Source organism: Carlito syrichta, unplaced genomic scaffold, assembly GCF_000164805.1.
Source record: "Carlito syrichta isolate Samal-C Ts95f unplaced genomic scaffold, Tarsius_syrichta-2.0.1 Scaffold311566, whole genome shotgun sequence".
In the NCBI taxonomy this organism is placed as follows: domain Eukaryota; kingdom Metazoa; phylum Chordata; class Mammalia; order Primates; family Tarsiidae; genus Carlito; species Carlito syrichta.
In genome coordinates this window covers 162,175-189,181 of record NW_007255662.1, presented here as the reverse complement: position 1 = coordinate 189,181, position 27,007 = coordinate 162,175, and the positions used below count along the sequence as shown (strand labels likewise).

Genomic DNA, 27,007 nt, shown 5'->3' with positions numbered 1-27,007 from the left:
CGGCCACTGCACTCCAGTCTGGGCGAAAGAGTGAGACTCCAACTCAAAAAAAAAGAAAAAGAAAATAGAATTCTGTTTTGTACCCAGATCCTGGAAATTAATTCTAATGAGTTATAACAAATGCATCCCTCTTCACTAGACATTTACTTTTCCAGGCTTCGTTAGCTAGTGGTGACCAGTGGTCTTGTCAATTTCACACAAGAGACAGTGTTTTGGGAAGGATTTTGTTTTATGATAAGATGGACAGCCTCTTGAAGAGAGCTGGTATCATCTCTTCTCTTTCTTCCTGCCCTGTGATGCTATGTGAATCTATAAAGTCAGGAGCTAAAAAGCCATACATACATATATGCATGCATACATACATACAGGCATAACAGGCATACGAATGAAAATCCAACATCCTGAGAAGTCAGAGCAGAAAGACATAAAGAGATAGGATCTTGATGACATCTAGGAGTGACTAAAACAGTCTCCTTATCCTTCATTAAGCAAGATAATACAACCATAAATAGTTTACATTCATGTTTGTATAATATATGTTTGCCCCAATCTAATGCAAAAACTGGATGGATAAAGAACAAATGAAATTATGCTAAGACAAGTCTAAATAATAGACTTTTAAGGAAAACTGGAATCATATAACAGAAATTAAGAAAATAATTAATTACCCACCAAACTAACCAGTAAACTTCTACCCTTACATGTGTCAGTCATTAAGGCATCTGAAGAAGGGATGAGTGAGATGAATAAATACTAGTTCCAAATTTTGAAGTAAGAGTGACAGACAAAGAGACCCAAAGTATTTCTGAAGCTGTAAGAGTGTCAAATGACACAAAAAGCAGTAAAACAAACAAAAACAATAATAGAATCATTTTAAGATTGAAATTAGAAATGCTCTTAATTGTAATAAGAACAATATGTTGTGTGGAGACTCTGGTGATTCAAATCCTAGCACAGTGAATGTCAGCAATGAAGACAATCTTCCATAGTGCTACAGAGATGAGTAGTTCGTCCTGCTTCTCACAAATGTATTTGTATTTACCATAAATTTACTCACTTCTAGGTCATGTGGTTTAAGAAAAGTAAATTTCTTATGAAAAGCCCCAGTTTCTAGGAGTTGCACATTACTTATGCCCAAGCCAGGCAATATTTCACTTTCTCATGTCTATGTTTCAAGAGTAAGCACAACACAATTAAACCAATTAATTGTGATTATCACTGAACTTAAATTTAAGAGGATATACAGACTGGAGATGGCTAATGGCATGTTGCTAGAACATTTAATCTAAGAGTAAAGCCAGTATGAAGTAGAAAGTGAAAAAAACAAATAATATCAATACCTGAATTCTAAATTCAACTGTGCATGAAATCAGTCCTAGCAAAAAAGTGTTCAGTTATATGAGCCAATGACTGTATTTTAGCATAAGCCATCTGAGGTGAGATTTTCAGTCTTTATAAAGTGTAAGGTTCTTGATTCATATGGAGTTGGCAAAATCAATATTTGAAATCTGGAATATCTATCTTTCTACAACCAAAAAGATACAGATCACATTGATTTTTCTCCTCTGTAAGTTACATAACTGATTAGTGCTAGATCACTCATTTCATGTTTTCTACGAAGCAATTTTATAGAAGCTCTACTCTTTGTTCTACCAGTGTCCACCTATTTTGGATCAGCACATGATATCCAAGAATCCCAACAAGTTCCAAGCACATGAGTAAAACATGAAATAAACTACACTAAGGTGTATCATAATCAAATTGCCCAAAACCAGTAATAAAGAGAAAATCTTAAAAGCAGCAAAAAAAGAGAAGTTACATAAAAACAAAGACAAAGATGATGTTAGATTTGTTGGAAACAACACAAGTTGGAAGAAAGTAGAACAGTACTTCTGTGATACTGAAAACACACACACACACACACACACACACACACACACACACACACAATACCAGTCAGCTAAGGATTCTGTACTAAACAAAAATATCCTTCAAAATAAAGGTGAAAAAAAAGACTTTTTTCAGATGTACAAAGCTAAATGTATTCACTCCTAGTAGAACCACCCCATAAGAAGCATTAAAGGAGTCCTTTCAGAAGAAGAAAAATGAAACAGAAGATAATATAAACCTACATAAAGTAATAAAGATCACCAAAACAAACAACTATGTAAGTAAATAAATATTTTTTCTCATTATGTAAACATCTCAACAAAGAAGACATTGAATACATAACAAGCATATGAAAAGATAACCAACACCATTAATTATTAGAGAAATGAAAATTAAATCCACAATGAAAAACCATTAAACCCCTATTATAGAGTCTTTAATTTTAAAGAATGACCATACCAAATTTTGACAAAAATTTGGAGGAACAGGGCCTCCTATATATCTCTACTTAAAATGAAAAATTATACAATCACTTTGGAAGTAGTTTTTCAGGTTGTTATAATGTTAAACAGGTACTAGCCATAGAATCTAACTATTCTACTCCTAGGTATTTATCTAATAGAACTGAAGTCTATGTCAATGCAATGACTTGTATATGAATGCCATAATAGCTTTGCATGTAATTTCCAAAATCATGAAACAACCCAAATGTCTATCAGCAGGTGAGTGGATAAATAAACGGTGGCATATCTATATGGTCAACTACTACTCAGCCAATAAAGGACTGAGCTATTGATATAACATTGAAGGAATCTCAATTATGCTGAGTGAAAGGGGCCAGATCCAAAATCACTTACATAAATTACTTCATTTCTTTAAAATTCTAGAAAACATATTCTATTCTTTCATGACAGAAAGGTCAGTTGTTACCTGGGGAAGACTGTGGTGAATGGTAAAGGGAGATATAAAAGAGTGGCTAAAAGGGATAGGTGGGAACTTTTGTTAATGTATGTTTTAATTATCTTTACTATAGTGATGATTTCATGGATGTGTGCATATAAATGTCAAACTGATCAAATTGTACAGTTTAAAATGCACACTTAATTTATGCTAATTATATCTCAATAGAGCTATTTTAAAATCTAAAAAATAGATACATTCGGTTAACTTCTATATATACATAATATGATCAATGATATTATACTTTTAATTTGTCAGCACACAGAATTCTGAGCTATTAAGATTGCCTCAATTCTATTGCTAATATGCATACAGATTTTTTAAGGAGTTAAATATTTTCCATGTATAAAAAACACAATCTTATTACTAAATACTTTTCTGAATAACCTTCACCAAGGTAAGAGGTATGGTGAAGATTTAAGAGCTTATCATTAAAAGTTTCAATTGGTTCTAAGATTCCAATTAACTTTCATTTACTTTTTAAAAAGGAATTATTGCTCTGTGCTAATGTTTCTTTCCTAATTTAAAATGAATCAAAATGAAGCATACTAACCTATTTTACAATTGTGACATATATTTCATTCACTATTATTATTGGAGAACCCATTTAAAAAATCATGCTCCACAAGCAAATGAAAGGAAGAATGTCATGTTTACTTTTTCCATTAAGAGACCACACTGAATGGAAAAGCACTTGTGTCCCCTGCACATGCGTTCACATCACATCATTTGAATAAATTATTGTAAATCCAGGAAAAGATACCAACACAACAGACTTTCAGCAAACTTAAGAAGTTAATTATAAACCATATGGAAAATATGTTTTTTATGTACTACAAAAAGTTGCCACAGGAACTTGGCAGTAAGCAAAGAGATGGGAGATGATAGCAGAGCAGAAAGGTGAAAAGGGGAACCAATGCAATTATCTTCACATTTTTGAGGGGCTTGAATGTGGGCAAAGAAATAGACTTTCATTGATGGCCTCCAGGGGGCAAAATTTAAGCCAACCTTTGGAAAATATTGAAAGAAAGTTGTAATTGTAATATAAAGATGAATCTTTCATAGAGTCCAAAAAGTGAAATGACCTTCTCTGGGGGATAGGGAGCTCCACCTCTTTGCTGACTTTTAAACAGAATATGACTGTTCACCATTTGCAAATGGTCTACAAGAGGCGTGTGAATTAGATGAATACTTTATGATTAAGCGGACTTTTACTACTCTGAGATACTTTTGGTTCTATTATTCATTATCTATTTCTAAACAGCTCACCCTCTTATACAAGACACATTGACTCATTGTCTATTTTATTCTCACAACTCAGACATCAAATAACTAAAGCTTTTTAAAAAATGTATCATTTTTATCACTGTGAAACCAATTTAGGAACATTGAAAGATGGCATTTCAAATTTAAATGACAAAACACAAAGTTCTGTTTCTCTGTAACTCATCAGATATCAATACTAACAATCTGGATACATACAGGTCTGTGAAACACTTAAGATCAATGTTTTCCCCTATGATGAGTACATCATGCTTAACAGCTAACCTTATAGGCTAGGTTTCCTCAAAATACAATCTAGGAAGTGTTTTAATGACACAAATTCCTGGACTCTACCCTTTTTGAATGCCTGTCTAAAGTTCAAGAACAAGGCCCAGGAAATTACATTAAAAATTTTAGCATACATGATGCAGAGTTTGTGGTTATGCTTTTACAAATAGTGTCATAAAGTAATGACTGCTGATCATTTTTTTCACATTCTTTAACATGCAGAAGGACTTTTTAAAAAAATTTCATTTACTGTATCAACTAACCTAGTTATCTCAGTATAGTGAAGTAGTCATCAGTATGGACTCCGAAATAAAAATGCCTACCTTAAGTCTCAACTGCAACATTTATTAATTAAATTTCCTTGACAAATAAACTTTCAGTGCCTCAGTTTTCTTGTCCAGAAAAATGGATAGATAATAAGAATACATATGTTATAATTTTGTTGTAATGATTAATGAGTTAGGTGAAGCATGTTAAGTGCCTAGAACAATTCCTATTACATAGTAAGAACTCAATGAATAAATAAAGGTTAACCACTATTATCCTTTCTGCCTCATAAAAGCAAAATATTGCTCAAAATCAGAATCTTGTTGAGATCAGGCAAAAGTGCTGTGTGCTTAAATAAACTAATTTTTTTTATCAACTTCCCTCATATTTTTCAAGCTCAAAATAATCTCTTCTGGGGACTATGTTGCAAAAATGTGCGTTTCAAATAAGGGTTTATTCAAGTACCTTATCATATTCAAACCTATCTGCAGCACAACTTAATTGAGAGGTGTGTAGGATGGTCCTCTTTTAACGGAATAATAAAAAGCCAGACTTTTTGAGTTTCAGTCAAATGTTAAATGCATAGGAGGTATGTGCAAGCAAACAGAATTTATTTTCAATAAAAAACACAAAAACTCGGCACTTCATCAGTGGCCAGAATCTGCACTCTTGAATTAACAGACAACTGACTCAATAAAATACTTGTCTGACATGAATCTCCGAGTAGAAAAGGAGCATGCTAAGTAGTTCCATCTATTCCTCTAGTTTCTTCAAGCTCTGCTCCTATATCAGATAAGATCAACCGGAAATTATCTTCATGGAGGTCATTGCTTTAGTTTCTCATAATATGCTTTCACAAAACGTTATTTAAATTGTTTCTTCAAATAAAGGCTTTATATTAAAATGGTCCATAAGAACACTACTTGATCCCTTAATAAAAAGGCTGTTGCTACAATTTTAAATATTTTCAGTGTCATTTATGCCTTTATAGATAAATTTTAAAAGGATCCTCATGATATCTAGTGTACATAGGAATAAATGTCATAGAAAGAATTTCTTTCTCACTGATGTTTTTCATTATAATAACATTAACAATGACATCAACAATCATGACAGCTATTAACATTTATTGGACTTTGCCATGCACCAGGTAATATGCCAAGTGTTTATTATAAGTTTTTCCATAGATTTTTTTCATCACAAAAGGTTCTATGATATGGATAGTATTCTTATCATAATTATCAAGTAAAGAAAATATGTTTTAGAAAGACTATATGCTTTGATCTAGGATTCTGAGGTACAAATGACAAAATTAAAATAGAGTACAAGTTCAAGCAACTCTATGGTACTTTTCACTCTAAAAAAAAAAGCTTACTTACATGAAGGGTAAAACTATGAGAAAAAAATCATGCTCAATTAAACAAAGCAGAAGCTTCGGGTAGGTATTTTACACCAATTTTCAGACTCATCTCTTCCAGTAATCATGTTGGAAAAGCCTGCACAGATGGTAACGCTTTTGGAACCTACTCTTTTCTGCTGTCTTGTGGAAGTGGCCTTCATTACTGATGATTGTGCATACAGAACAATCTAGACAGAATCATTTTACTTATGTGGAAAAGTTATTCATTGACGATACAAAGGATCAAGTTATCATGCACTACATCCATACAGTTTTTAATCCTTACCCTTTGATTGGTACAATGTTTGATAATGCATTTATCAAGTAATGGTTTTCCACGGTAGTGACTAATATGGGAAGCCAAAGATCCAATCGAAACAGAAACATGAGGAGGAGATCAAAAGTTTATGTCCAGAGGTGATATTCTCTGGTTCTGACAAAGATGTATAAAATTGAAAAATAAATCCTTGAGAGATGTCTTTAACCAAACTGTCAGAAGATTTTCAACTAACTTCAATGATTTCCCACAAGAAACCATAAAAATTCTGTGAGAATTGAAGGTTTCAAAATATTCATAATTATCAATGAGACAAATGTCACGAGTAGTACTCATGGTTTCTACAAAAAGTTTGATGTCACAGAAAGCATACTGAATTTTGACTGTGGAAGAAGACTTTTTAATATCCCTATACTCTATTGCAGATCAAATCTTTAAAAGCATTCAACAGTTACAAACATCTATTTGTTCACTGTGCTGAGAAAACGGGTTATTCATTTCATTGCTTATTTCAAGTGCAGGAGTTAAGAAGGACATCAGTGAAAGCAAAAAAGGTATCCATCTGCATCACTTGTGAATGTGCAAAGGACATTTCCTTCTAGAATCTAGTCTGTTAAGAATTGCCTTTTACCTCTCTATTAGTGCCATTTAAAAAATAAAATGCTGTTAGTGTGTAATCTGTAGAGATGGCTCTTTGTTCTACAACATTGCTTATTGGTAAAATAAGATTCAGAAACTCATGGAGGGTTTATTGAATGACAAAAAATTACACAAAAGTATCAAACAATGATACTGTTGCTCACCTTACAAGTATCTAGGTAGCTATCTCATCTAGGGACACTTGTGAAAATAATCAGAATTTGCTTGGATATTGTATTTTTCCCTTGATATTGATTTCACGCCAAACAGAAAAAAGTATGTTTATTAAGATTTATAAGGATGAGAAAACAATGTCCAAGGGTGATTACAGTCTTGGCAAGTATGAGCTGTGTCATAAGACACAAGACAGAGATGGGGCAAGATGGTGATGGAACTGGTCAGAGTGTGATAGTCTCTGCAAAGGTAGGTGTTCACAAAGACGGTCTGTGTGAGGGGGTATGTGCAGGTAGGTGAGTGAAAGTCCGTCTGAGGGTAGACTCAGGTTCAAGCACTTGGAGCTCTCCTCTGGAAGTGACTGAAATCCACCACTGCCCTGAGATTGGAGGCTCCAGTGTGCAGGATCGTCTGCCATTCTCAAGGTTCTCTTGAGAGGAGGCACAGAGAACAGCTGCTCCTCAGGACCTGGCACCTAGCCCATGCCATCACCTGCAGCAGCAGGCTGGGCAACAGTAGTAGGAACAGTGGAGAAGGTATGATGAGGAAATCTGGAACTGAGCCCTGACACTGGTGAGAAGACACCTACCACCACCATTTTCTCTGTCCTGGGACTGGTAGAGACTTGCGCTGCCCTGCCCAGCTCTGTCCAATCTCCAACCAGAGACCCAGAGGATATCTTCACATCCCTCTGGGATTGATCATCGGACTTGGAGAGACAGATGCCCTGGTCCCTACGCTGGAACAGGCACAAACATGTCTGATCTGAGTGGGAGACCTGGCAGCAACGACAGCAGCAGATGAGTTGGGTGAGTTTGGATCTGATTCATCCTCCTCCCACAGCAGTATGCAGGGCATCTGACCCATGCTGAGAGCAAACTTATCAGCCTGTGCTGAGAGCAGAGGGGACAGGCTGGAGACCAGAAGTCACTCCCTAACGTGATGGCAGCCAAAAGTGGCAGCAGTGCTTGAGTAAGATATCTAAAGTTCCAGAAATGGCCACAGAATGAACTTTTTTTTCCTCTTTCTGTTTTTGTTTACGTTTCATAGTTGCATATTTTATTGCTGTTTTTTAGATTTTCTGTTTGTGTATGGATATCTCTGAAGGTGAGTTCATCAACAGGGTTTTTTTGTTTGTTTGTTTGCTTGATGGTCAGGTTTATTGATGGCCATCATCAATAACAAAAAACAACAGATGCTGGAGAGGATGCAGGGAAAACGGACACTTCTACACTGTTGGTGGGAGTGTAAACTAGTACAAACTCTGTGGAAAACAATTTGGCAATTCCTAGAAGATCTAAAAATTACCCTTCCATATGACTCTGCAATCTGCCTTCTGGGAATATACCCAGAGGAACTCAAATCATTCTATGAAAAAGATACCTGCATAGGTATGTCTATTGCAGCATTGTTCACAATAGCAGAAACATGGAACCAATCATGTTGCCCATCGAAAGAGGACTGGATTTTTTAAAATATGGTACATATACACGTAGGAATATTATGCAGTCATAAAGAAGGAACAAATTATGAACTTTACAGCAACTTAGATGGACTTAGCGTCTATAATCTGAGTGACTTAGAGTACATAATACTGAGTGATCTATCATATAAACAAAGAAATGAGTACCACATGTTCTCACTCATAAGTGGACCTTGAACAATTATCATAATACTTTTAGAAAAGGATTGACAGTAGTAGGATACTGCTAGGGGAAGGGGGGAACACACCTCATCAGTACGAGTACCTGCATAATGACCAATTGTATACCTAACCCTGAATTGTACCCCACATTTTTAAAATAAAAAAAGGCACACAACAGGTACTATTTGATGGAGTATTGGATGTCATGTATAAAAATTGTACTAATAGTTGAATTGGTAATTGTAGAGAGTTCCTCTGGGCAAGAAAAGAACAAGAGAGAAACAACAAATGCCTAGAGAAAATGGAAGAGACAAGAGAAATCTTTATGAAAAAAAAAAAAAGAAAAAGAAAATAAACTTTATATATACTATACCAGTTTTTCAAAAGTCATCTTTTGGTTTCAAGGAATATAACTTGAATCATAAATAAGTGAATCTAGTTTACATTTAGTTGTTTTAAAATTGTTGATAAGAAATTTCCATATTATTCCTAAATTTGTAGGGATTTAAAATTATTTCCTACTTCTAAATGTTAACTTTTTGTAAAAGGCTTATTACTATATGGAGACAAGAATCATTTAAAAATATTACTCATCAAGGTGAAAAATAATTTACTTACAATTATCTGATATTTTTGAAGAGAAATATTCCAAAAGGCTTAAGACACTTGTTTCCCTTAATTCTGACTGTTCTTCTAGTTTGTCCATGGGTAAAATACTCGTTTGTGAACTCTTACATTTACAGAAACCAATAAAAGCTGTTTTCCTCAAATCAGAAGTGGCTGCATACAAGCAGATTTCTGCAAGAATTGTTGTATATATGTAGACTACATTCCAGGCCCAGGAAAAATCATCTACCTTGCAACTTTCTGCCTGAAATAAGAAAACAGATATTAGAAAATCAAGGTATGTTCTGTCACAATTAAGAACTATATAGTGTACCGATAATGAGAAGTATCTTTAAATTGTATGGAGTTTTTAAAAGGCATAATAAACTAAAAGTTCTAAATGTATTCATTAAAAAAGGTTTTCATGGGTAGATTGCATAAAACATAGTCCAAAGAATAAAAGATACAAGTAGTTCAAAGATTAAAAAATGTAAGTAGCTAATAATTATATAAATTTTACTTTTCTTAGTAGTCAGTGGAATGTAAATTAATTCAATGACATGCTATTTTCCATATTATATTGGGAAAGAGTCTTTCTGATATAAAACTCAATTCTAATGTGTAACACTTTTAAACATTTTTATAAGAATGCAAGAAAGTTGTATCTTCTGGAGAGGAATTTGAACATCTGTCACAAGAGCCTTAAAATAAAATTCATATTCTTCCACAAAGTAATTTAAGTTTATTATCTACTCTAAAGAAATAGCCAGAAATGCAGATAAAGATTTTATGTATGAGAATAACAGTTCAACATTACTTGTAACTAACTGTGAGCAATTAGAAATAAACTTGTTTGAACACTAGAGAAATTGTTAAACAACTTGTCTTAACTCCACTAAAATATAAATTTTAATATTATGTAATGACAATGAAATGTTTATAATAATTGGTAAATGAAATCATATATGTAAATTTAATTTTATATTTTAAAATATTACTACAAAATTATGCATATTGTGTGCCCTAATATGACATATAATTTCAAAAATGGCAAAATAAAATGTTTTTTTCTTCAGGTCTTTTCTCACACCTAAATTAGCAATGTTGTTACCTGATTTTGAACAGACATAACGCTTGAAAGAAAATCTCTCATTAGGTCCATTAAAGTTTTCAAGCAGGCTTTGTTTAATTTGGCAGCCTCCCCAAGGACCAGCAAAGCTAGTACTGAATCCAACCTGGTAATTTTATGGACAAAAAGACAAAAATTTTAATAGAAAATAATAACAATCATTTTTAATAAAAAAGGAATAGGACAGAGGAAATGAATGCATTGCTGGATACATTTATTTTCAATAAAGATTGGTATTATTTGGTATTTATGGTAAAAGTCTACAAAGAAGAGCTGCATTTTGGCAAAAAGTTTGAGGTTGAGAGTAGTACCCTAACAAAACTCTGAGTATAATAAATAAAAAAAGTGATCACATTTCTTCAAAGATCCTGTATGACAAACGATTAAGGGCTCTGGTTCTGGCGTGCCCTCAAAACCTCACAATAGGTTTTGATTTTTAACTTTTAACTGATTCAAAAGGTAAATCTCCAAAGAATGTTTTCTTCTCAAAATAGAGGGCACATTTAAAAATGACCTTTCTAAATACTCCAAAGTCAGCATTATTTGATTTTGCAAGAAGTACAATTTCTCAGAATAAAATCTATATTTCACATGAATAAGTGACTAAATATTATCTTCAAAATATTATAGAAAAACATTCAGGATCTACAAGAAACAAACAAAAGAAAAGAAAAAACTAAACAACGTCAGTAAAAAGTGGGCAAAGGACATGAACAGACACTTCTCAAAAGATGACATTCAAGCAGTCAACAGACACATGAAAAAATGCTCAGCCTCACTAATCATTGGAGAAATGCAAATCAAAACTACAATGAGATACCACTTAACTTTGGTAAGGATAGCTATAAGTCAAAAAACAACAGATGCTGGCATGAGTACGGTTAAAAGGGAATGCTTCTATACTATTGATGGGAGTGCAAGTTAGTTCAATCTCTATGAAAAGCAGTGTGATGATTCCTAAAGGAACTAAAAATTGACCTTCCATATGATCCAGCAATCTCTCTCCTGGTATATACTCAGAGGAGCATAAATTGTTCTACAAAAAAGACACATGCACACACATGTTATCACTGCACTATTCACAATAGCAAAAACATGGAACCAACCCTACTGCCCATTGAAGGTAGACCGGATAAAGAAAATGTGGTACATATTCACAATGGAGTATTATGCAGCCATAAAAAGAACAAAAATCATGGACTTTGCAGCAAATTGGATGGAGTTGGGACCATCATACTAAGTGATCTGTCACAGAAACAAAGAACTGAATATCACATGTATCTCACTCATAAGTGGGCTCTGAACATTAGTCACATTAGCACAAGGGAGGGATTGGCAGTTGCTGGATACTGCTAGGGGAAGGAGGGATGGTGGACAGTGGGGAGCATGTAGAAACACAAAGAGTACCTGGTCCTATACTGGAGGAGTTAATTCCTACTTGTACCCCATATTTCTACAATAAAATAAAATTTATGTATAAAAAAATTATAGAACTGGGAAATCACATAAGAATTTGTTAGCCATAAATATACATATGCTTAGAAAATTATATATTTGGTACTGTATTTATTCAATTGAAAGAGATATAGTTTTTTTGTTTGTTTGTTTGTTTGAGTTGGAGTCTCACTCTGTCACCCAGACTGGAGTGCAGTGGCTGCTCCTGGTCACCACAGCCTCAACATGCTGGGCTCCAGTGATCCTTCCGCCTCAGCCTTCCAAGTAGCTGGAACTACAGGTGTGCGCTACCATGTCCGGCTAATTTATTTTTTATTTTTTTATTGTAGAGATGGGGTTTCACCAAGTTGCCCAGGCGGGTCTTGAACCCGTGGGCTCAGGCAATCCACTCACCTCAGCCTCCCAAAGCTCTGGGATTACAGGCTGAGCCACCGAGCCTGGCTGTTGTTTTTTTTTTTTTTTAAGTTTTCTTGTGAACACAAACTTTTATTTCTTTACATGAGATGAGGGTTAATAATGGGATATTATAACCAGATGATTTGATAAGTTTATACTTAAGTTTATGTAAAATTCCCAAATTTTCCTAAGTGGCTGAACCATTTTACATTCCCACAATAAAGGTATGAGAATTCCAACTGATCTACAACCACACCAATGACTAATAATGTCAATCCTTCAAAGCGATCATCTTAGAGGGTATGTAGTGGTATGGATATAGCTTTAAAGAGCACTGATAAAAAGCAAATGTAAAATTACTTCTGTCTAGAGTTGCTTATAGCCTTAATTTATATAGGCCATTAATAAGTATTTGAATTTCATAACTATGATACTTCTGACCAGTAAGTTCAAGTTCATCATCATTTTCAGAAGGAAACACCTCTGATCATGAGAATTAAGGACAATTCTTTATACTTGAATATGGCTTTATATCTCAATGTGGTTTTACATAAACTTTCTCATTTAATTTGAATAATAATTTTGGACATACTTAAGATATTTCAAAATCTTTTTTATACTATAAAATTGAGACATAAATAGGCCTGGGAGATTTGTGCAAGTTCACTTTTTAAACTAGGTTAACTGTAACTCAAGTCTTCTCCCACCTACGGGTGCTTCCTGTTTTGCAATCCTGCTTTTCCAAACCATAATTTAAGTGCCTCAATTTAATCTTAATATGACAGGTGCTGCCTATTGCCTACCTAATATCATTTGTCTCCTTCTTCCTTTTTGACAGAACCTGAATTTTGTTCAAGATGACAAAATGCTTGGTTAAGTTTGCCTCCTCAAGAAACAATGTTCTGTATCTTGATCGGAGTAGTGATTACATGTGTTCATCCCAGGTCATAGATCTGTGTACATAAAGTGGGTGAGTTTTATCGTATCTAAATTATCTCAGTAAATTTTGTTTAAAATTGATTACCCAGACTTGCTTAAATGTTAGAATAGCCATACAATGTAGATTTAGTTAATAAGATACAAATGAATGCATAATAGAAAAGGTTTGCAGGTAAGTTATTGCTTTCATGGTTAAGGGGGAAAAAATCAAATTTAGATAACAGATTTTCTTTTCTCCTTTGCTCATCCTTTTTCTCCTGCTTGGAATGCATACATGCTACCAAAAGGCAGAACAACCATTTTACAATGATAAAAATGAAAGTCACATGGTAGGGGTGGCAGAAAAAGAAGCTAGAGGGAGGATGCTTCTTAAAGATTAGTTTGTTGAGCATCTGCGTTAGCACTGCACTGCTTGTAATGTGGAATAAACAAAGCCCAGCTGGGTTATGCAATTGCAGTAAGGTTTCTGCCCTATTCAGAAGATCAAATCCTAACTGAGACAATGCTTATGAACATAAACTGTAGAGTCAGAAAAACTGAGATGGAATCTTAGTTTTGACACTAATTAGATATATGATACAGGGCAATGTATGCACCTACCTCAGTCTTAACTTAATTCTCTTGCCTATAAAAGTAAATATAACCAGGGCTCGGTGGCTCAGCCTGTAATCATGCGCCTTTGGGAGGCTGAGGTGAGTGGATTGCCTGAGCCCGCGGGTTCGAGACCTGCCTGGGCAACTTGGCGAGACCTCATCTCTACAATAAATAAAAAATTAGCCGGGCGTGGTAGCCCGCGCCTGTAGTTCCAGCTACTTGGAAGGCTGAGGTGGAAGGATCGCTGGAGCCCAGCAGGTCAAGGTTGTGGTGGCCGGGAGCGGCCACTGCACTCCAGTCTGGGTGACAGAGTGAGACTCCAACTCAAAATATAAAAAAATAAAATAAAAATAAAAGTAAATATAGCAAAACCTTCTTTTCAGAAACTCTTGTGAGAGTTAAGTGAAATACTCTATGTAAAATGACTAGGTTCAAATGCTAAAATAAATTGGATTAAAAACATACCACTTCTTCAAAAATAAAACATATAAATTTGTTAACATTTTTCTCTAAATAGCCTGAAAACAACTGAAAGAAGAGGTCCAGGTGACCTCCAAGATAGAAAAGTCATTCACCAGAATATTTATCATTCATACTGCACATTAAGGTCAAGTAAAAGAGGATTTTCATAGAGTTCATAAAACTTCTTTTCCTCTGAATATACTTCATAATCATAAAGTTTTAATTCTTCTGTTCTCTTTTAAGCCCGGAAATTTGTAACTAACCTAGGGTATTCTCACTGAACTATGGATTGAAAAAGATCCATCAGTGTCAGCCACATACGGTAGAAAATTGCTTCACCAGAAACATACTATTTTAAGTCAATGTTGCTGATGGCAAAATTTTCTAAAAGTAAAAATGCCTTTGCCAAAAACAGAAGCACCAACACTTATGAATTAGTTTGTTAAAAAGTAAAACTGAATATCAATGCAAATAGAAAGAAGAACTCAGGTTGGATTAGACTAGAAATCTTAATACAGTACTGGTTTTTTTGGTAAACTCATACAGTCTCAATTATCAGTACATTGACGATTTTATGCTGTCATTAAATTAATCATTCACAAAATATTATAATATAATATTTTAATATTATGATAATTTTATTAAGAAACTGAACCGGAGGTTTATAGACTTACCTAAAATAACAATTTACACACACACATTTATAAAAAGGTTAGGAACATCAGCATTTAAAATTTTTCTTAGGTTCTTCTTATTCCTCTATACACATTTCCTCAATGAAGAGATTATTATTTTTTTAATGGAATTAGAATGTCTCCAAGCAGTAACCCTTACACAACTTATTCCAACTTGTAATAAATATTTCAGAAAACACTGACAATGTCAAAAATCCGCATAACCCTGAAAACTGAAAATAAAAGAAAGGTCACTAACAGCAACAATTTTAGGGAATTTCCACAAACCATAAAAATGATGAAGCTGGATTTTAAAAAGCAGTAAATAATATTACCCACATGCCACTTCATGAAACACAGCAGCCTTTTTTCTGCAGAAAAAGGGAGGGGTAAAAGAAAAACATTTTAAAGAAAAAAAATCTATAGTTTATCCTGTTTTTCACAGAATCAGAAAAAGTGCAGACAATTCTCCACCTTGGAGCATCCAGAGTACTGATTTTTTTTTTTTTTTTAAGTAGTGAGAGAATAATTTCTGGGCCTCATCTTCATCTCACCGTATTTATTCAGAAATGACAACATTCAGATGATAAAAAGGATAGGAAATATTGCTTGTAAGTATGTGAGGTGGGAGAAGGAAGGAGGTTTATTTAATTGGAACGCAAGAGTGTATTTTTTCTTCATAAGTAAACTATCAATAGGTAAGGAGAACTCAGAAAGCTCCTTGATATTACATATTCAATGCTATATTTTTTAACAACTTTGTTATGTATGCTGTTCACACAAACTTTTTACTTAACAATATCAAATTTTTATATTTTTCTCCTGGTTCTGTAATAAGTAAATGGAAAGTAAATAACAGGGACCTATATGAGACCAGTGAAAATATACTACAGCAAGGGCTAAAGAAATATTAGTCTGAATACCCAGGGAGGATCAGAGTTCCAAAAATGATTTCTTACAGGAACCAGAAGATACTTTTACAAGACCTTTGTGCATCTTTAATAAAGCCCAGGAATGAGAAACCACAATGAAAATCCTTTATGCTGAGAGGAAAGGTAGCCTAGTAAGATAATAAGAGTTTGCAAGGAAATTAAAATGTAAAAATATAATTAAAATTCAAAATTGAGGAAGTTAAATGCAGAAGTAATACTTGAGGAGAAGACAACTTGAGAAATTTTCTTTCAAATTTATCCATTATTATCTATTCTTATTGAAACAGTTAAAGATGCATAAAATCCAGAAAAAATTTGTAGTACTACAAAAGGAAGGAAGGAGGAAAAGAAGGAAGAAAAAATTAAAATTATGAAGAAAACAGGATTCAGTCAAAGAAAAACCTTCCTAATGCCAAGAAGTCCAAAATTAAATGCAGGCATCCATGAGAAATAAATGAATTTTTCCACCATAATGTAAAACACAAACAAATAAAAAAAATCCCTAGGCACGGGAAGGCTGAAGTTGGGAACACACGTAAATATGAGTAGTCAATGGAAGACCTTGAGAAATGTAGACCAGTAGCCATTGCATTTGTGTATAGCTTCAATTGTGGGGAGAGAATTGGCCTTAGTATCCTCCTGAGATGGTCAATGGGACAAGAGAGAGTGCCAGCTCACTCCGTTTTTTAAAAAATTTATATATATATATATATATAATATTATTTTATTTTGTTTTGTTTTTTTGGGGGGGGTTGGAGTCTCACTCTCCCGCCCAGACTGGAGTGCAGTGGCCGCTCCCAGCCACCGCAGCCTCGACCTGCTGGGCTCCAGCGATCCTTCCGCCTCAGCCTTCCAAGTAGCCGGAATTACAGGCATGCGCTACCACGCCCGGCTGATTTTTTGATTTATTGGAGGAGATGAGGTCTCGCTGCCCAGGCGGTTCTCCAACCCGCGGGCTCAGGCAATCCACTCACCTCAGCCTCCCAAAGGTGCGGGATTACAGGCTGAGCCACCGAGCCTGGCTTTAATTTATATTTTAAAGATGTGGGGTACAAAATTCAGGGCTAGGATTGTCCAGGTAAAGTTTAGGCCTCACTTCGGTCCCCACTTAATCTGGTTTGAGTTCAGGCACCCTTATTGATGAAATATGCCTCCCTCTCCCTCCCCTGACAGTTTCCCAGTAGTGCCAATCCCTTTCTTATAGTATTATGATAATTGGTCAGGGTCCACTTATGAGTGAGAACATGTGGTAATCAGTTCTTTGTGACAGTCATTTTTTTTCTGTGATAGATCACTGAGTATTACAGACTGTAAGTCCATCCAAGTTGCTGTGAAGTTCATAATTTTGTCCTTCTTTATGACTGCATAATATTTCATTGTGTATATGCACCACATTTTTTTTGGTCAGTCCACTTTTCATGGGCAGCATGGTTGGTTTCATGTTTTTGCTATTGTGAATAATGCTGCAATAAACATGCATGTGCAGGTATCTTTTTCACAGAGTGATTTGACTTCCTCTGGGTATATTCCCAAAAGGGGAATTGCTGGGTTGTATGGAAGGTCGATTTTTAGACCTTTTAGTAATCACCACACTGTTTTCCAGAGGCTGTACTAGCTTATACTGCCACCAACAGTGTAGAAGTGCTCCTTTTTCCCTGAATCCTCTCCAGTATCTGTTGGTTTTTTTGAGTTATTGATGATGGTCATTCCTAGCTACCATATCGCAAAGGTTTTCCTAAAAAATTTTGGACTGAAAATTAAATAGAAAAGAGAGGAGGACTGACTTTAAACATTTTCTCATAACTCTAAGTTAGGAAACAGCATAGTGACATCTAGATCTTTGAAGAAGAAATTAAGCAAATATATATATATATAGCTATTGTGAATAATGTTACTATATGTATTCATATATATATTTCAGAGAAGTCTATTTCCAAATAAAATGTACATTGTACTTTTAGGGAAAAAATAATAGGTGATAAATGTTATAGCTAGTCAAAGACTGTATAACAAAGACTGTATACAATTATGGGCTTTCCTAATAAAATAGGTAGTCTGTGTCCATATATCATTTTTGTTTTTCTTATTCCTGTATTCTTATAGCAAGTTATAAGAGACTGATTGGGCTTGCAACCCCTGTGCCATGTTTAAAAAAAAACTATTCTTATTGAATAACTGAAAGCTGGAGGTTGTTATAATTACATTTATGTTGTACCCTGACAGCAGAGTGTATGATAGAACACAAAGCGGAAGGATTTAAGGCAAGCAGACCAGCTAAGAAACTACAATAGACATGAGACAATGGGGACCCAAACTAAGGTTGTGGCAGTGGGACCAGAGAGAGCAGGGGAGCAATTCTAAAGTGTAGTTAATGTATGGACAACACAATCAGATCCTGGATGACATGGGAAAAGTGAGGTGGAGGAGACAAGATGCCTAATTTGGTTCATTTGAGGACAGGAGGATGTATACTGAGGAAGATGCAGTCGGCAGGAGCCTAGGGAAAAAATAGAGCAAATCTGAACTAACAAAACATGATGGATCTAAGAAAGAATTAAAGTATTAAAAGTGTTTTCTTATTACTTAGTTCACTTAAGTCTCTCAAAAACTGTTTTTGGTGTCTGTTATTTTCATACAACGAATAAAGAGATTCTGGTTCACAGGTGCTAAGTGTGTCTTTTAAAATTAAGACAGGCAGCAGAAGACAGGACTAAAACTCAGGTCATCTGGTTTCAGGTTGAATGTTTTTGTTTCTGCACGATAATGTATTATTGCATAAATTGTATATTTACCCTTAGTGCAGACTAAACGGTTATAATTGACTCCAAAGATCCAGGGATCAATAAGAAATCCAAAAGAGGAATCAAAAGGAATCAAAGAAATAAATGAAGAATGAAAACCTACATAGACCTCTGAGCTAGTGAAGAATGAAGGAGGGTTATTGATACAAACATTTGTTTGAATAGTTTAGGTTAGACTGTCAAATGAACATTATCATCACTAGAGTCAGGACTATGGACAATGTGGTTATCAGTGATCTAGCTGGAATGCAAAGGTCTCACTGCCCTACAAAGCAGTTGATTTGTGTCCAATTCATTTTGATGTGAACACAAATACTAAACGTCTGAAAAACACTTGCCATGACAAGACAGTTCTAAACTGTCAAGCTTTTTTTGGTATACATTCATGGAGCACATTAAATCGGCTATTTTGCTTTGGGAGATATAATTTTATATGTTATACTGCTTCACTGAAATGCCATACTGCATTTCTCAGCAATCTTCATTGGCTAATAATTCAATTACAAACACAATTCATTATTTTCATGTTAGATTAGAAAGCCTTTTACGTTGATTTGAGCTATCTCCCCAGAGCAAATGGTGCAATTTATAAAAGGCCAAACCACAGGGTGGAGCATTGTGTGTATAAAGCATCATATAAAATTTAACCATATTAAATGGGAATCTGCCTTCCAGCAAGCTGCTTATCTCCGGCTTTGGGCAGATAAAGGCCATTTTTTGGCAGCTTGGAGGGGGCTTCTGCTTTCCTTTTTTTTCTACTCAGGTTTTAGAATTTATTGTCTTCAGTGCATCCTTTCCTCAGGTTTTCCCTCTCCCCCACCAAGGCTGCTCTAATTCTGTGATTACCTCCCTTGAGCTATTTTGTGAATTCTGCCTGTCCTCTTCCAGGTTCAGCTGAAACCACTTGCTTCTATTTATTTTTGTTTTTGTCTTGTATTGTAGAATGTTTATGACAGGAGTTGTAAGAAGTCGGGCAGGGAGATACATGGCTGATAACATCAGAATTGTACAGATAAATACTTTTTACTCATATGGGCACAAGTAATGTTTGTCACTGTTAGTAAATACTTTCTGATATCTCAGTTGAAGGATCTCCCTTTGAATTTTAAATCTTTGAACATTTAGTCATCATTATGTACCTTATCTGCTGTGCATGGCAAATGGAAGTGCTTAGGTTACTCCTGTTTTCATTTGGCATTGAATCTCAGGTACTAAATAAACCACAGGCATCTTTGACCAAATGACACAACTCTAAGGCTATTTCGTCCATCATATCCTAACAAAGTCTTAATTTAACATCAGAGACTCGTGCTCCAATGTTTCTATTTCATTCTAAATACATTCAGTTCATTTTCTCAATTTTTTTGCATATACCCAGTGGTATGTTAGGAATACACGAGACCAGTATTAAAGTTTCCTCATTTAGCCAGGCGTGGTAGTGTGCCTGTAGTTCAGGCTACTTGTAAGGCTGAGGCGGAAGGATTGCCAGAGCCCAGCAGGTCGAGGGTTGCGGTGGCCAGGAGTGTGCCACTGCACTCCAGTCTGGGCTACAGAGTGAGACTCTGACTCAAAAAAATAAATAAATAAAATAAGATAAGATTTAAAAAAATAAGTTTCCTCAGAAATGTACAAGCATTTTTTATTTTGATAAATATATTACTGTTCAGTGTGTTTTATCTGTAACAATGGCCTCTTGAAAGCTGTACAGGCTTTATAGGCCAATAGCTGTATAGGCAGGAATATAAAAACTTAAATACTTGGTAAAAAGAAAAGTTAATTTTTAAATATTTGGTATAATGCTACCATTAGCACAATCATCAAATTGTAAACCTAAAAAGGGCAAATTATTCTTTTAATGTCAACAGTTTTTGTTTCCTAGAGATATCTTTTAAAAGAGATTAAATTCTTTTCTTAAAATAAAAAAGTAAATACAGAAAATATAATCAAAACTCTTTCGCAGTACTCTTTTAAACAATTATTTTTTCATTTCTATTATAAGCAATCTTTGTATCTTGCCATTTTTTCAATGTACTCCTCTGTTCATTGAGCACTATCTAAACACTACTATCTCCTCTTTCACTTGATGATTTCCATAATATTTTCCCAGGAAAAGAAAAGTCAAAATTCAGTGACAGGGTATCTTAAAGTAGTCATTCACTTAACAATGCAGCCAGAATGACAGTGGAATGATGCATCAGAAAGATTGCTAAACTGAGATCTTTAAAATCTGGTTCCAGTCACCAACAAGCGTAAAAAACTTGGCCTTGGTTTCTTTATTTTTAAAATAAAAATACTTTTGTATTATCTCTAAACCTCCCCCCCCAGTCTATAAAATATGAAATATTAAAAAAAAAAAACCTGGTTCATAAATATTTACAACTTTAAACACAAATTATTAGCAAATTTAATAGGTGTTGATGCAGTACAGTAAAACTTTAAAAAAAGGAAGACTTGACTAGCTTCCAGAATTAGGCAGGATTTTTGTTTGGTTTTTAGTTAGGGTCTCACTCTGCTACCCAGGCTGTAGTGCAATGGCCTGATCTTGGCTCACTGCAGTCTCTATCCCCTTCACACCTCTGATACTGAATTGCTCGAGTGATTCTCTGGCACATAACTGAGACTACAGGCATGCACCCCCACACCCAGCTAATTTTTTAATTTTTTTGCAGAGATGAAGTCTTACTATGTTGTCTAGGCTAGTCTCAAACTCTTGGGCTCAAGCAATCCTCACGCTTCAGCCTGCCAAAGTGCAGATCACAGGTGTGAGCCAACATGCCTGGCCAAGAATTAGATATTCTTAATCAACCACTATTTAAACTTGTTTATTTGGGAATTATTTAAGTGCTTTGTAAATAAATGTGACAAAGCTTCACAATATTTATTTTTATATGTTAAAATACAATATTATTTTCTAAATCAAGTTAAAGTTTTCCAAGAGCTAAAATAATTCTAGTTGTTTGTCCTTTTGAAAAATAAATTATATATTTGCATTCCCTACAACTTATATTCTATAATTAAGACTGCTCTGAAAGAATTGCCATGGCTTCCAGAATAACCTAATTTGCACCAATGAGAATCTGTTGTATTTAAGAAGTCGATATTAAAATATCTTATTTTACTTATCTTTCTATTAAAGTCATGTTATTTATATAACAAATATTCTCTATTTGCACCTTATTTTTCTATTTATACTTTTTAAATGTCAAAAAAGATACAATCATCAAACTGCAATACTGAGTAGGTTTCTCCCATCAGACTATGAGACAAAATAAGTTATTGATAGAATCCTAATCTACACCAGGTTATTTTGAAGAAATTAGGGAAGCTCCAAGTCACCCTTCACAAATCTTTACTTCATCCAGAATGCCACAAACATCCATGGAAAAACAGCTTTTGTTCATAAGGAATGCTCCAGAGTGTTAGGAGGGGCTACAGTTGATTCTGAGGGAATTAGAATTTATATATACAAAGCCTTTTGATTTAGAATGGGCCATCAAAGGCTTAAAAATAGAAACTAATTAAACAATATATACACATGGCAATTGAATTTTCATCTTGGTATGGCATGACAGATTATGATTATTGTTATTGAAATAGACATTAAAATCTCCGATTCTCCTTAAATATTGGGAAAGAGTGTCCTCTGATCAATTTCCTCACGTTAAAGTTAATCAGCACAATAAAGATTATATATGGCAAGCCCACTAATAACATATTCCTTAATGAAGAAAAGTTGAAAGCTTTTTATTTAAGATCAGGAGGAAGACAAGAATGTCCACTCTTACCACTTTTATTTAGCATAGTACTGAAAAATCCTAGCCAGAGAAATTAGGCAAGAAAAAAGAAGAAAAATGGCATCCAAGTAAAATTGTCTGTTTGCTGGCAAAATGATCTTATATATAGAAAACCCTAAAAAGTCTACCAAAAAACTGTTAGAATAAATGAATTCAGTAAAGTTGCAGACAACAAAATCAACATACTAAAATAAATAGCACTTCTCTACACTAACAACAGACTATATGGAAAAGAAATTAAGAAACTTATCCCATTTGCAATAGTATAAAAAAATTACTTAGAAGTAAATTTGGTCAAGGAAATGAAAAATCTGTACACTGAAAATTTAAAATATTGATGAAGGCCAGGCGTGGTGGCTTATGTCTATAATCCCAGTGCTTTGGGACACCAAGGCATGAGAGTTGCTTGAACCCAGGAGTTCTAAGTCAGCCAAGGTAACATAGTGAGACTTCATCTCCACAAAAAAGAAAAAACAAAATTAGCCAGGCATGGTGGCACATGGATGTAGTTCCAGCTACTCAGGTGGCTGAGGCAGAAGGATTGCCTGAGCCCAGAAATTTGAGGCTGTGGCAAGCAGTGATCATGCCACGGCACTCCAGCATCAGTGACAGAGTAAAAACCCAACTCAAAAAAGGAAAAAAAATATGAGCTACTTATTTGTAAATTTCTGATCTACAGGTACAATGCAATCTCTACCAAAATTTTAATGTTATTCTCCACAGAAGCAGAAAAGAAAATCCTAAAATGTGTATAAACATTTTAAACATTAAACTTCCCAAATATCTAAAGTAATCTTAGCAAGAAGTGAAAAGCTGAGGAATTACAATTCGGATTTTAAAACATATTACAAAGGCATAGTAATCAAAACAGCATGGTCTTGACATAAAACCAGATATATTGACCATTGAAACAGAAAACAGACCAGAAATAAATCCATTAATTTATGATCAACTGATTGTTGACAAAGGTGCCAAGAATACACAATAGAGAAAGAATAATTTTTTTCAATAAATGGGATTTGGAGAACTGGATACCCAATGCAAAAGAATTAAATTAGACTCTTATCTCATACCATATACAAAAATTGACTAAAAATGGATTAAAGACTTAACTGTACAACCTAAAAGTGTAAAACCACTAGATGAAAACATAGGGGAAAGCTTCCCAGAATTGGTCTGGGCAATGATTTCTTGCATATGAACCTAAAAGCACAGGCAACAAAAGCAAAAATGGACAAACGGGACTGTATCAAACTGAAATGCTTCTGCATAGCAAATAAAACATTAACAGTGTAAAGAGACAACCCATGCATTCAGAGAAAATATTTAAAAACCATACATCTAGCCGGGCTCAGTGGCTCAGCCTGTAATCCTGCGCCTTTGGGAGGCTGAGGTGAGTGGATTGCCTGAGCCTGCGGGTTTGAGACCCGCCTAGGCAACTTGGCGAGACCTCATCTCTACAATAGAAATCAAAAAATTAGCCAGGCATGGTAGCACACGCCTGTAGTTCCAGCTACTTGGAAGGCTGAGGCGGAAGGATCGCCTAAGCCCAGCAGGTCAAGGCTGCGGTGGCCGGGAGCGGCCACTGCACTCCAGTCTGGGCGCCAGAGTGAGACTCCAACTCAAAACAACAACAACAACAACAAAAAAAACTGTACATCTGATAAGGGGTAATATTTAAAATACATAAGAAACAAAGAAATCAATAACAAGAAAACAAATAACCAATTAAAAATGGGCAAGGGACTTGAACATTTTTTTTAAAAAGAAAACATACAAATAGCCAACAGATATATTTAAAAGTGTTCAGTATCACTAATCATAAGGGAAATGCAAATTAAAGCCACAATGAGGTAGCATCTCACATCTGTTAGAATGATTATTTTCAAAAAGATGAAAGATAACAAGGGTGGGTGAGGATGTGGAGGAAAAAACCCCTTTGTATATTGTGTGTATGAACGTAAATTAGTATAACCATTTTGGAAAGCATGATGGAGTATCCTCAAAAAAATTAAAAACAGAACTAGCATATGATACAGCAATCCTATTTCTGGGTATATATATAAAAAATGAAATCAGTATGTGCATGAAGTAACTGAACTCCCATATTCACTGCAACATTATTCACAATGGCCAAGATATGGCATCAACTTAAGTGTCCATTGATGGATAAATGGATAAAGAAAATGTGATATACATACATAATTAAATACTAAACAGCCTTTAAAAAGTAAAAAATTCTGTCATTTACAACAACATGAATAAACCTGGAGGACATTGTACTAAATGAAATAAGTTCAGTATAGAAAGACAAATACTGCATAATCTCACTCATATGTGGTATCTGAAAAAGTAAGACTCATCGAGTTAGAGAGTAGGATGGTGTGAGGCTTGGGATAGAGGGTGAGGGGTCTGGGTAAAGGAAGATGTTAGTCAATGGGAACAAATTTTCAGTCCGACAGGAGGAATGTCTAGTGATCTACCGAACAGCATGATGATTATAGTAATGAATTATGTATTTCAAAATTCTAATAGAGCAAATTCTAACTGTTCTGACTACCTAGAAATGACAAGTACGTGAGGTGATGGGCATATCAATTCGCTTGATTCAGTCATTCCACAAGGCTGACATATACCATAACATCATGTTGTACTCCATATCTGTATATGCTTACTATTTTTCAATTTTAAAAAAATCTTTCCTCCATTGAACTCATACCTAAACTATGAATCTTTTTTTCCTTTCATAAATGGCCATATGTACAGGAGGAAACTAGCATTTATCAGTCAAGATTCATCTTTGTTACACGTTACAAGTAAGGCATAAAGAAGTAGAATCTTAGTATTTTTTTTCAAGAATAATGAATTGTACTTCACTGTTTTTGCTTAGCAATTTGGAAAATAAAGGATGTTTTCAATGTAAGAATAAACTTCTAATCAATAACAAACTGCATTTTAACAAAAACAAACTACGGAGTGCATACATGTACCTCTAGCAAAACAAAACAACAAAAAATAGGAATAGGAACAATATATTGATGAGAGGAACTAATACAAAATATGTAAATTGCCCTTGCCTTTGGAACTGAGATTATAAATTTTTTTCATCGTCAACTGAGGTGTGATTAACATTTAAGTACAAAGGTTATTTAACACTTAAGCACAAAGGTTTCTTCATGAGTTACTTTGGATTTATAGGCTCATCCTTACCAGCATTTCTTTTGAAGCTGTGTTTTATGGAAGATAAGATGTTCAAGCACGTTATTCAGCCGAGGACTATTATTCTGAACACAAGACCAGGCAGCAACACAATGCCAGAGCAGGTGGTTCACTTCGTATCCTCCCTGATTAAATTGCAAATGTTTCTCGGATTAAAATATATCTGAGAAAGAGTTCTTTGACTTGAACAAACATGAAAATAAATTTTAAACATACAAATGAAAATGCATATTCTCTTATACTTTATGTGTTACCAAGTGGAGCAATTTACATAAGTATATTTCTGTAAGTATATAGTGTTAACCTGAACCTAATGTATGCATTTTTCACATAAGTCCCTTGTGTTCAGTAATATCAGTTCTATGGTATGACAAAAAAAAAAAAAAAAATCCTGCATCCCAGAAGAGATCGTGATCAGGCACAATTGTGCTTAGATGTGACTTAGTTCTCTCTAACACCTGAGGAAGAAGGGATGGGGAAAGCTTGAACAAAGATCTAACAGCAAATTACGTTTTAAAATGTGGATTGCTATTTTAAGGATCAAAATATATGCCTAGCAGGACATTGTCAATGTCTGCTAAGTAACTATTTTAAAAGCCTACAAATTCAAATAACAAATGGACTGTTGTGTCTTTATTTTTCTGAGTGCTGCCTGACAGTTTTATATATTTAATTGGTCTACTCAAGTAATTAGTAGACAGCTATGACATAGCAGTCTGAATTGTTGCCAACAGTAAAGATCCAAATATACATCCTGTGGCATGTATTCAAATTATTAACTTAGTTGATATTTTGTGCTTTTATATTAAAAAGAAACATTTAGAATCCAAAGTGTATCATAATTATTGCTTATTATATAAAACAACATCAAGACTGCAAATTAAAGATAATTTTCATGTTGCATACTCATAAATACTTAAGGCCAGAAGTTTCTATATAAATTTTAAACTGAGACATTTTAAATTTCTAGCAAACTACTTAGTTAAATCCCACAGATGTGTATGGATCTACTTTATTTCAGGAACTCTGTTAGATGCTGGCATGAGGAAAGACAAAATTTGCACAAGGCTACTGACTCTGGGGGACAATAATTCAGAATAGCAAGTGGAAGCAAATCAGTGTTTAGAATGTTAGAAGACACCATAAAAAAAGCTCTGTTCTAAAATCATGTACGGCATCAGACTGAGACATGCCGACTTCAGTA

At 34.5% G+C, this 27,007-nt stretch overlaps 1 protein-coding gene across 1 annotated transcript in view; it reads right to left on the bottom strand.

Annotated features, from left to right (window-relative positions):
* Positions 1 to 27,007, bottom strand: part of TMEM232 (transmembrane protein 232) — a 217,104-nt gene that overhangs the window by 170,240 nt on the left and 19,857 nt on the right. The window contains exons 6-8 of the mRNA XM_021717952.1: positions 25,795 to 25,928; positions 10,520 to 10,643; positions 9,421 to 9,673 (exon numbers count right to left, since the gene is read on the bottom strand). Of these exons, the coding sequence (XP_021573627.1) occupies positions 9,421 to 9,673; positions 10,520 to 10,643; positions 25,795 to 25,928 (511 nt within the window). The remainder of the gene's footprint in view (positions 1 to 9,420; positions 9,674 to 10,519; positions 10,644 to 25,794; positions 25,929 to 27,007) is intronic.